The sequence below is a fragment of the Bombyx mandarina genome, chromosome 25, assembly GCF_030267445.1.
Source record: "Bombyx mandarina strain Sakado chromosome 25, ASM3026744v2".
In the NCBI taxonomy this organism is placed as follows: Eukaryota; Metazoa; Arthropoda; class Insecta; order Lepidoptera; family Bombycidae; genus Bombyx; species Bombyx mandarina.
This window is the reverse complement of record NC_143231.1, coordinates 7,782,417-7,795,306: the sequence shown is the minus strand read 5'-3', so window position 1 is coordinate 7,795,306 and position 12,890 is coordinate 7,782,417. Positions and strand designations below refer to the sequence as shown.

The window sequence follows — 12,890 nt, the reverse complement described above, 5'->3', positions numbered from 1 at the left end:
CTATCCATATTATACAAAGCAGTCATAATTGAGGTTTAAAATTTTACTGTAGCTGTCATAGTTATGTACGTTGTGATATTTGTATAAGAGCTCCATGCTTAATACATACTTAATACAAAGTAAATCTGTGCCCATCTATAGCAGTAAAAAAGAGCTAATGAAAACTCACCTTACTTGAGATATATATTATAATATTAATCCATGTTGGATCTTAAAATAGTTCTTACTATAGAGTATTAGAAAGAGTGATTTTCAGGTTCGATACACGACTGGAGTTTACTCTTGAAGTCCGATTGTCATTAACTATATAATGTTAACGAGGGCAAATAAACGCATTTATTGTAATAATTCGATATATATATTTTTTATATCGATTTTATTACCCATAAAATTTTCGTACGTGGTACAAAAATTGTCCAAAAAGGTTTTATAAACGAAATCGATATTTAAGAAGTAAACTCCAAAAAGAAATACAATATACTACGTACCATATCTAGCTGGAGAAACGTCGAAACTCTCTCCGCTATTGTTGAATTGCCATAAGAAAGTTACGTCTGAAGGGTCCGCGTGGACCGCGCATCGAACTTGTAAAGCCTCATCTATTGCGGCCCCTACTACTTGAGGAGATGGTTCAGAGCAAACCGGAGCATCTAAGTAAAATAAAATAAAACTATTTTACATATCGATTATTTCATAACGAAGTAAATAAAATTCTTAGATTTATATTATATGGATGGTATGGACATGTAATGCGTAGAGAGAAAATGCATGTGACTAGGAGATGTATGGAAATAGTAGTGCAAGGTAGAAGGGGAAGAGGTCGACCGAAGAAAACATGGATGGAGTGTGTGAATGACGATATGAGAGAGAGAGAGAGGGGTGAGTGTTGAGATAACGGCAGATAGAAGAGAACGTAAGAGAAAAATATACATATGCCCAGGCATATGCTTCACTTCAAGGCTCGTTCCGTGCTCCGATGACTCCGATGATCTACTTATTTGCAAACTCTTTTTAAGCATTTTTTTCTACAGTAATTTACTATTTTTGCCACGTGTTCGGAAAGTAGCCCCAGTGACTTACATATACTGTAGATGGGCTTTGAGTTAAATTAATAGTATACGTCAGTAAAAATTTTAAGTCAAAATTTATAGTTTTAGGAAAGGAAGTAAAATTAAAAAATCAAAAATGAAAAAAGAAGATCTTAATGATAACCAAAAACAAAGATTGAAAATCATATTACATATTTTTTTGCTTCCCATTCCAATAACCGAAGCCCTTACTTTAAGGATTTTGTATTCGATATCGGGGAGCTCTAGTAACGATGTCAATCTGTATGTTACAATAGTTTTAAGAGGAGGCCTATTGGCATTGCCAATATGAAATTCGGAACGTATCTTGTTTTATTAATAATGGTACTACTTCAAATACCAAATAGATGGACAGAAATATACCAAAAATTTTGCAGGCACGCATCCTAGTAAGATCTTAAAAACAATATGGAGTTTAATAACACAATAGAAATTTAATAGGTGTACATTTCGCCGGAATTTAAAAGATGTAGTCGAACACAAAGCTGTACCAGCTATTACAAAAAATATAATCGCCATTCACAACTTCGCTGAAATTTGTATTAAAGTTTCCATAAAGCTTTTAATTTTCGAAATCACGTAATGAATTCGTTTAATTTGATCTTATTTTACCAAATATCGAACGTGACTATAGAATAGATTAAAAAACTTTTAACAGTTTGTAAAATTTATTTTAACCTTAACGACTTTATTTGGAAATTAAATTAATTCATTCAAAATTCATCTTTATATACGTGAAGCGAGAACTTTGTATCCCTTTTTACGAAAATTATGCGGACGGAGGAGTATGAAATATTCCATACTTATAGAGAATATAGAGAAGAAGTGCACCATGCTCATATTTTTTTTAAATAATGCATAAAAGATACATTAAATCAATAAAGAAAATATTACACACACTACATACCATGTATTTGACGCACACAAGCATGCATAGGTACTATTTGTTGTCAAAATTTTGTTCTTGATGTCTGTTGTCAAATTGAAATTAAATATTGTTTGTCTTTGTTAATATTTTTTATAGTGTAGTCTTGGCGAAATTTGTGATTATAGAAGTATAAAATACAATCATAATGTTGTACAAACTTACAATTCCAATTATAGTCGAATTTCGACTACTGCGGGACCTCTAGTTTAAATTAATTCATTTTGGAAAAATAAAATACGTATGGACCAATACCTAATATGCTATCAAATTTTGTTTTAAAATTAAACTAAATTGTAGAATTAACGTAAATGGTATAATGTGCCATAAATATTAACTATTTAATTTTAAATTACGATTATTTTACAACTGTTATAAAATAACATACTAAACCATTATGAAATAATTTACACGACAGGTAATTACTGGCCCCAAACATCATTACCCCGAATTACTTATTCCGACTTGTGATTATTCTGAATGTAGATTATTTAAACAGAAATTATGTTCGAATTGAATAAATTTCACTAAAAGCAAAGCTTATTCGGTAACGAGAATTCAAAATTTTCTTAGAACAAAATAATAATTCGAAAATTCCAATTCTACTAAACGTAACTAGAAGGCTTTGGGGAACGAAATTTATTCTACAGTTTCGAACTAAAACAAAGCTGTACGAATTAAATCGAAGCCGCCGAACAACAGATTGCGAAGGCTCCAAGGCTCCAACAGAATCGCAGTAATAATATTAGGCAATAATTTTGATGATTTACCGCTTGTACTGTTCCCTTACCAATTACTATGCGGCCGGTCGGTTGCGGAAGGAAGTCGGTACGTCGATCCCGACCGCAATCATTTGAATACTACTTCGTAGACACGTCAGAATTTATAGGGCAGTAACTCATACCTCTCGTGTTGACGTTTTATGGGATGCCTGCGTCCGGTGTCGTTACAGAAGGATTAGGGACGTGCAAATTAACTGAATACTGACTGTTATAATTACAAGTTTGTACTGTACGCTGTAAAGATACGGTTTTGTTTACGTTTGTGTCGGGATAAAATTTGAATTTGGTTAATGTGTATAATGTTTTGGGTTTCCGAGTGAACCTTAGTTTCAAGTCTTTGATGTTTCGAGGACAGGTTTGATACTTGTTTTAAGAGGACTGTTTGAAGATAAATTAAATAATTTCTTTATAATCGGTCCCAAATTGGGGCATGGTTATTAATCAGGGCTGGGTTAACCCACTGAGTTTCTTTAGGATCTTTCGGTCTGTCGCCATTCTGATCCGGTGGTAAATTCGGCCCAACGCTGCTCTTGCTAAGGCTAGTTTTAGCAAATTCTCTGGTTTACCCGTGTGTTTACCTACACGTCCGATCACAGCTGAAATAGTCCACAAGGCAACCAGCGAATGGGTAAATATATATAAAGGGTTAAATCTAAGCCAACGAGATATTTCAGGAGTATGTCATGAAAAAAATTTAAATAAATAAAATCTCGGTGCAAAACGAGTGGACACATAGATCTTTATCGAACCCAGTGTGACGGTGTTTCTCTGCAACGTCTAAAATAAGACAGACAGTCCAAAACGGCAAGAGACATTAACATTATTCATTTCAACTTTTAATTCCATAAACGGGTGAACAAGCTCACAATCCACACACACATAGATAATGGTGTCCATGGATATAAGTGATATAGTGATATAAGTGAATGCCACAATCGTGGTTATTTAAGATTATATGGAATGGTGTTCCACTTTCTGTCCAACGCAGCATTTTAATTTTCACGGAATACCAATCCGGAAACCGTTGCTGGTCTAACGATGCCTGTTTTTTCTTTGATAACGAGGATAATAATTCCACCTACTAATACTGTTTTTTTGATACTGATTTTTTTTTGTAAGATTCCATGAAATACATTTTCGAATATGTACATAATCTCGCAGATAAAATAAAATTTAGTAGCAGTGTTCGTGGAAATATCATCAGGAGTATTTTTCATTCATATCGTTTTAGTCATTAACTAATAAAATATTTAAAAGTTTCCTGTGAAAGATACTTCTAATATATAAAATTCTCGTGTCACAATGTTCGTTCCCATACTCCTCCGAAACCGCTTGACCAATTCTCATGAAATTTTTTATGCATATTCAGTAAGCCTGAGAATCGGCTACTATCTATTTTTCATACCCTTATGTGATAAGGGTTGTCCACCCCTAAGATTTATTTTTTATTTTTTGGACAATTTTTTGTTTTTGTTATAATGAGACATTATGTGGTTGAATGAGGTATTGTTATTTTTATATTCCTTCATCGTTCACAGCGCTACATGCCTCTTTCACTCATCTACCACATCCTTACACACTTACAATAAGTTAGTTTTTTTTTTCTACACTAGAAATTTCCTAGAAATTTTATACATGGCAAAACAACGTTTGCCGGGTCAGCTAGTAGTATTCTATATTTTATGAATCATTATGAAATCAGAATAAAATTTCTTGGTACACTTCAAGGCGTTACTGTAATATTATTATGAGTTTCGATATTAAAAGTCCTGGACCTTTGATTTGAAATTGACAAAAACGATTTTTTTTATTGCTTAGCTGGTTGGACGAATTCACGGCCCTAGTGATGTTAAGTGGTTACTGGAGCCCATGTGAGTTCTTTTGAACAGTACAACGGCTACCCCATCCTTCAAACCGAAACGCATTACTGCTTCACGGATGAAATAAGCAGGATGGTAGTACCTACCCGTGCGAACTCACGAAACGTCCTACCAGCAGTAATTACGCAAATTATAATTTTGCGGGTTTGATTTTTATTACACGATTTTATTCCTTCACCGTGGAAGTGAATCGTGAAGATTTGCTAAGTACGTATTATGTACGTATATTTAAGCTCTAGCTAATAGTTCTTGTAGCCAAATCAGTAAATTATTATAGTTTTTTTCAGCTAGTTAACTAATGGTACGGGTATTCTAAGTCAGTCTGTTTGTCCTATTATTATTAATAGCAGCGTGATATATTTTCTAATATAATATGTCCTCTATTTTAAGGTCCTTAACCTTGTTTAATGACTTAGACCTCTATCAGTTAGATGAACGTATAAAGCTGCTAGCTTAATTAACACTAGACGATGATCGAGCTTTGCTCGGTTTTTTTTTTTAATATATTGTATTTTTTAGAAATTATATCTAAATACGAATTACATATTGATAAAATGATGAAATATTCTAAGAACGTATAGGCATTTTTAAGTGGCTTCGGGTGGCTTAACATCGCCATCTGCTGAAAAGTAGTTAGTTGGTCTCGATTATGAAAAATAGTATTATTATTCGCCAATAGATGTTGGGAAGAGTCATAAAGTTGATTATTGATAAAGTTGGTTATTAAAAACACGAACAAAACAACATTTTCTGAAAATAAATCGTAGCGAAAACGATTTATCGCCCCCGAAATCCCCGATTAATCCCATATTTTATAAAAATCGTATATATGTATATATGTATAAGATATATACATAACTATATCTTTATTCAAAATGGTGCCATACCCAAATTGTGGGATTAGCGTAAAAGAACGTAGCGATCCAGACATAGAAAGCAAAGTAAATGGTGTCTCCATCACTGGATTGCCACGTTTAATTCAATTTACAATCGATAATGCTGAACATTAACAGAATCAAACATAGAAGTACATACGTACTTACATTGCACTCTCAATTTCACAGCTTGACTGGAAGTTTCGCCTCTCGAATTAGCCGCTTTGCAAGTATAGGCGCCGGCTTCTCCTCTTGTAACCTTCTGCAGAACCAGAGATCGCGTACTCACGATGATACCCGAAGACATATTCTGCATCACCGGCCTGTCCTAAATTAATCTAACGTTATAAAAGAATCCTGAGTGTTTAAAAAGATCTAGAACGTTATTTTCCTACAAGCAACCTTATTTCGTGTCATTTTCAATATTCTAATAGGCACCCATTCATATGCACCCACAAGTATTATTGATAATTACTTGACTTAATAACATGTGACTTCATTAAGATCCTATGATAAATACCTATGGGCCACAAGAACGTGAACATGTTTTAGATAAGTTTGAATGTTTTATCTCAAAAAAGATCAAATTTCAATTAAATAACACAATAATAAATCATCTTTAAAATTAATTTAGTCAATGAATATAACTAGTCAGGTCATAAGTGTTGTCACACAGTAAAAACTTTTCTTTTAGAATGCTGGCCACAAAAAAGTTTATTGAATTCGAATTTCGAATTGTTCATGAAAATAAAAATGTATACTTTTAGAATTTTACTCATTTTTAAATATGGAGTGGACGCTTAAAGAAGACCGTGTTGCAGTTATTGCGTTGCATCGTTGCGGTTACGCGCCAATTCAAATTTTTAACATACTGAAAATTTTGAATATAACCAAAAGATTCGTTTATCGTACCATCAAACGATACAATGAAGACTCTAGTGTAGATGACAGGTCAAGAAGTGGTCGCCCTCGGTCTGTTAGGACTCCAGCAGTGATAAAAGCTGTGAAGGCGCGAATTCAAAGAAATCCCAAACGTAAGCAGAAACTGTTGGCCCTTCAGATGGGGTTAAGCTGAACCACGGTGAAAAGGGTGTTAAATGAAGACTTAGGGCTTCGGGCATATCGAAGAAAAACAGGACATCGTTTGAATGCTCGTCTAATGGACCTGAGACTGAAAAGATGCCGCACTTTGTTGAAGCGGTACGCGGGAAAAAAATATCGGGAAATTCTTTTTTCGGATGAAAAAATTTTTACCGTAGAAGAGAGCTACAACAAACAAAATGATAAGGTGTACGCACACAGTAGTGAAGAAGCGAGCAACCGTATTCCGCGTGTCCAACGAGGTCATTTTCCATCCTCGCTCATGGTATGGTTGGGAGTTTCTTATTGGGGCTTAACAGAGGTCCATTTTTGTGAGAAACGTGTAAAAACGAATGCAGTTGTGTATCAAAATACAGTCCTAACGAGCCTTGTGGAACCTGTTTCTCGTACCATGTTCAATAACAGGTACTGGGTATCCCAACAAGATTCGGCGCCAGCTCATAGAGCGAAGAGCCCACAAGACTGGCTGGCGGCGCGTGAAATCGACTTCATCCGGCACGAAGACTGGCCCTCCTCCAGTCCAGATTTGAATCCGTTAGATTACAAGATATGGACACTTGGAGGAAAAGGCGTGCTCAAAGCCTCATCCCAATTTGGAGTCACTCAAGACATCCTTGATTAAGGCAGCCGCCGATATTGACATGGACCTCGTTCGTGCTGCGATAGACGACTGGCCGCGCAGATTGAAGGCCTGTATTCAAAATCACGGAGGTCATTTTGAATAAACTTTAGTGTCATAAGAATCTATGTTTTGTTAAGTTCATTTTGGTATATGAATGGTTACATAATGAATAAACTTGTTTCAATTATTTTACATTAAACATGTGACAGAATTTATGACCTGACTAGGTATTTTATGTGTTTCTTAAAAGTTAATACAGAATAGCAGAAAAAACATTGCAATTACTACAGATGTTTCGACAATATGCTCTGAACTAACACAGCCCAACACGACTGTTCTTAATGCTTTCATTACTGAATAAAATTTATTTACACACAGTAATTCGGATGTTTAAAGCTTGACCAAAATTAACTTACATTGTGGTACCATGATATTCGATGCTCCCGAGGATTCGCTCGGACATTGCACTCGAAGTAAACGTCGTCCCCTTCTTTGATGTCGTCTGGGTTGAGAGTGCTGCCCAAAGTCAAGATCACCAGGGGACTATCTGTCATAATTAAATAAAAGACTGTTTATCAATTCCTCCCTCCTCCTTGCGTCGCTAACCCTAAATGCTGAGGGTCGTGGCCTCCTTTAATAACTTTATTATGAGTTTTATTAAGATCAAAATAATATTAGCTCGTGATTAGCTTTTATTATCTTTCATCATTTTAACAGCTTATCAAAGTTAATTAGCAAGAACTTTTAGGTATCACAAGCACCGGTCACCGTCCTCGTCGAACCCGTCGTTTGCGACGAAGTGCTCGACGAGCGAACTAACCCACAGACATAGCCCACTGAGTTTCTTGCCGGATCTTTTCAGTGGGTCGCGTTTCCGATCCGGTGGTAGATTCTGCGACGCACTGCTCTGGCTAGCGCCAGTGAAATAAAATAAAAAAATTGGGCCAGTGTTAGCAACACTCCGGTTTGAGTCCCGTGAGCTCACCTACACGTTAGGGCGAAGCTGATATAGCCTCTCAAGGATATCAGCATAGGTAGGGAAAAAAATACAAGAATTTTTAATTATAGTAGTAATATTTCATACTTACATACAACATTAAGCAGTAGCTGATCGTTGATAGTCTTAGTAGGTAGGCTAGGGTTCGCTGCGACGCATTTGATTGTAGTTCCGTGATCCGTAGGCGCTGGAGTGAACACTAACGCACTGAGTGACCACGTTTCATTTGAGTGATCCGATATCTGTGAGAAAGAGTAGAGAGAGCCAAGTCAACTAATAAATATCGTATCACTGAAGCAAAAATTAATGGCGTTGATGTTTCGATTTCATGTCTCAAGATAGGAGGAAGTATTCCTGTTGTGATATCCATGGGCTCTGGTAGCTGCTTAATAGCAAATGACTAAAGAACAGTAAAAGACTTAAAACCAAATTGTATTGAACTAAGCTAGCTTAAAGTATGCAACACTATACCCAAAAGAAGGTTTGAAGGGTGGGGCAGCGGTTGTAACTATACTAAGACCTTAGAACTTATATCTCAAGGTGGGTGGCGCATTTACATTGTACATGTCTATGGGCTCCAGTAACGACTTAACACCAGGTGGGCTGTGAGCTCGTCTACCCTTCTAAGCAATAAAAAAAAGAACTAGCTCGATTTAAAGAAAACTCTCCACAGATGGATCGAAATCTTTAAAGCGTACCTAACCCTAAGCCACATTTGACAGTAGGATAGATGTTCAGCAATTAAGCAACTGAATCGGAGTCAATGAAAGTCCGTACAGCTTAAAACACAACAATCAATACAAAAGCCACAGTGCTTAGGTTCAGCATGGCAGCCAATTTAGGTTTACCTATCGCATGAAATCACCTCACTCGGAGAATCAGATACAGATAGAAAATACATACAACAATACTATCGTTTATTTGAATATGATTGTATTTGATGATATATGATATTATATGATGATATTTGTTGTTTTTTTATTGCTTAGATAGTTGGACGAGCTCATGGCCTACCTGGTGTTAAATGATTACCCGAGCCCATAGACATTAAGAATGTAAATACCTCAGTTTTTTTTTAAAGTAAATCGTTTGCCCTACCCGTCAAACCGAAACGCATCACTGCTTCACGATAGAACTAGGCAGGATGGTGATTCCTAGCCGTTCGGATTCACAAGAGGTCCTACCACTAGTAATTACGCAAATTATATTTTTTCTGGGTGTGTTTTTTATTATAGGATGCTATTCCTTCACCGTGGAAGTCAATCGTGCCTGCGGAATTTAAATACCGGCACATTTGCATCGCCTGATACGAATGCACCTGGCGTCTTATCGTTTGGGCCATGACGACTGTTCACAACAAATAAATTCAAGAAACTATAATTGAGATAAATCAAAAAATTAGCGTTAAATTCTTGTGCTAATTGAAAATTTGATAATTAAATAGCTAATGGTATAAAAAAAAGGTTTTTTTTTTTTATTTTACTTACAATAACTACATTTATAATATTAACCACCTATAACCACCACCCTGCCTATTTCTTCCATGAAGCAGTAACGCGTTTCGGTTTAAAGGGTGGGACAGTCGTTGTAACTATACTGAGACCTTAGAACTTATAGCGCAAGATGGGTTGCGCATTTACGTTGAATATATCTATGGTTTCCAGTAACCACTTTACACCAGGTGGGCTGTGAGCTCGTCCACCCATGTATACAATAAAAAAAATTAATTCCTCAAAGTACCTTAGAAGTTGCTTATAAAAAGCGCTTAATGTCTTTGTCCATTCTATGTCCGATATTTATTTTAATTGAATGCCGTTCAAATATGGCTTACCATGTTTTTTGAAAAACTCCTGTTGTCTTTAAACCATGAGATCTGTGCTGGAGGTCGGCTGCCTTCGGATACGCATCGTATGGTCGCTGCTGAGCCGGCTAACAACTGCTGCGGTCGGTTCAGCAAAGAAACGGAAAGCGGAGACACTGCGAAACAGAAAATGTTTTACTAAAAATAAGTTTACTGGTGGTAGGAGCTCTGTGAGTCCGCACGGGTAGGTACCACCACCTCGCCTCTTTCTGCCGTGAAGCAGCAATGCGTTTCGGTTTGAAGGGTGGGGTAGCCGTTGTGACTATACTGAGACCTTAGAACTGATATCTCAAGGTGGGTGGCGCATTTACGTCGTAGATGTCTATGGGCTCCAGTAACCACTTAACACCAGCTGGGCTTTGAGCTCGTTCACACATATATGCAATAAAAAAAAAGTAAAGAAATTGGTGGGGTATGCCGGTCACCGTCCTCGTCGAACGCTTGCGACGAGGGGCTCGATGAGCGAATTAACCCATAGACACAGCCCACTTAGTTTCTCGCCGGATCCTCTCAGTGGGTCGCGATTCCGATCCAGTGGTAGTTCTGCGAAGCACTGCTCTCGCTACGGCCACTGTTATCAACACTCCGGTTTGGGCCCCGTGAGCTCACTTACACGTTAGGGCGAAGCTGAAATAGCCTCTCAAGGCTATAAGACTATCAGCATAGGTAGAAAAAGAAAAAAAAAGGTGGGACACGTAAGTGGTTTCCTTCTGAAAATCGTACGTTCCACACGTATCTTTCAAAAGGCTTACAAGACCACAGTTTTTATACCATTTGCTGCTTTCGACAATGTTAATTTTGTTTTAATGTTGGAAGACAAAATGTGAATTTTTAATATTTTCTTCATTATTCAGTCAAAAAACTTTAAGTGATTTATTTTCTGTAAAATTAAACATCGCACAATAGGCATTGTGCTCGACCTATGTAAGCAGTTGACTTTCAGAATATTAAGTGAACTTTTCTAAATAAGATACTATTGTCATTTTAACGTACAAATGCTCAGTATAATAAAAATGGCGTGCAAAAGAGATTATTAAAAAAACACTTTTTTTTGTCGGGCCATTGAATCGTATTGTTGAAATTAATACCACAGTAAATCCTTTCAATACCCTTTTCGTCTACTCAAATCAGTTCAACAATGAAATATTTGGACGAGAAATGTAAAAAAATGCTGCGAGTAATTAAATACGTTTCGGGCTTAATTACGGTTTGCTAAACGGAACAATAACATTTTGTGCTTAGGGAAATAACAAAATACGCAAAACGAAAGTGTTCGAATAATAATTAGTTTCACTAAAATGTGTGTAATTATTTTTTAATAATTTCCGTGCACTTAATTGAAAGCACAGGATTTATTCGCACGCGATGCTATAATCGAGGACTTTTCAATTTAGAGGAGACCAGTTTAAGGCTCACTTGGTGTTAAGTGGAGGCTTTTCCAAACGCATCGGAACTATGCGAAACAACAGCCATGAAAACACTCATACTGAAATATAAATTTGTCTTAGAAATAGGCAGAATTGTCGTACCAACTTTTGCAGACCTACAATCAATTCTACGGCATAATGTAAAAATAATTTGCCATGTGGATTATTCCATTTCTGACACATTATGAGAACGAAACCGGAACAAATTTGAGGCCAAAGAGGCGGTATATCTCTGATTTGTATTCCACAGGTAGGTACCACAACTATATCCATTTATGTGGTCAAGTAGTAAATCGGTCCGGTTCGAATCATAAGACAGTTGCTATACTAGACAATACTAGACAATTGAAACTTAATGTCTTTTTTATGTTAACCTATGCTGATAGCCCTGAAAGGCTATTTCAACTTCGCTCTAACATGTAGGTGACCTCACGGGGCTCAAACCGAAAGTGTGGCTAACACTGGCCCTAGCATGAGCAGTGCTTCGCAGAATCTACCACCGGATCGGAACGCGACCCACTGAGAAGATCCGGCGAGAAATTCAGTGAGTTGTGTCTATCGGTTAATTCGTTCGTCGAGCCCTTGGTCCGGTTAATGTCTCATGTCTCAAGGTGTGTAGCGGCATTCCCGTTATATATCAGCTATGGTATACGGTATGGTATGTGATAAAAATACATTAAAATAATTTCGTTTATATTTAAAACGTGCTCATCAATGATTAATCCCAATTCAAATAATAAAAAGTTGTTGGATTTATAATACTCACGATTCAACTCCAGCCTTACAACTTTCTCTTGGGGTGGAACCAAATTAGTATTTGTAGCTCTACATTTGAAGGTCGTGTTCAGATCATCTCGTTTCAAATTTTGGTGCTCGAGCCTGTTCACCACCACGTGGGTATCGGTTTTGATACCAATGTATTGAGGAACCGGTACGCCGTTTATCCACCAAGAAACAAGCGGCTCTGGGCGACCTTTAGATGAAAAATAATATTAAGTTTTCTCATTCTAGTTTTCGTCGAAACATGTTTTTGCCTTACGTTTCCCTGTATAAGAATTAATTGACAAATTAATTCTTTCACATCCACAATACACGCAAACGTTACCTTCCGAAACAAAGACAAGTTTAGGGCTGTTAACATCTGAAAACACTTTTCTTGCTTTTTTCGTAGCAATAAATTTATTGTCTATGGTACACCGCAACATACCTACTATATTTTTATATTTTCCAGAATTTCTGTAGATTAAACGGTTGTCTGGAAGAGATCGCGTTTGGCGATAAGACCGCCTATTGTACAAATGTATCTGCTTTTTGACTGTTTTTTTAATGTAA

General features: G+C 36.5%; 1 protein-coding gene across 2 annotated transcripts in view; it reads right to left on the bottom strand.

Annotated features, from left to right (window-relative positions):
- LOC114249311 (neural cell adhesion molecule 1) overlaps positions 1–12,890 on the bottom strand; it is a 132,005-nt gene that overhangs the window by 8,893 nt on the left and 110,222 nt on the right. For both annotated transcript variants that reach the window (XM_089738689.1, XM_089738690.1), the window contains exons 6-11: positions 12,325–12,531; positions 10,102–10,247; positions 8,362–8,512; positions 7,690–7,820; positions 5,719–5,878; positions 489–650 (exon numbers count right to left, since the gene is read on the bottom strand). In XM_089738689.1, the coding sequence (XP_089594815.1) occupies positions 489–650; positions 5,719–5,878; positions 7,690–7,820; positions 8,362–8,512; positions 10,102–10,247; positions 12,325–12,531 (957 nt within the window). The remainder of the gene's footprint in view (positions 1–488; positions 651–5,718; positions 5,879–7,689; positions 7,821–8,361; positions 8,513–10,101; positions 10,248–12,324; positions 12,532–12,890) is intronic.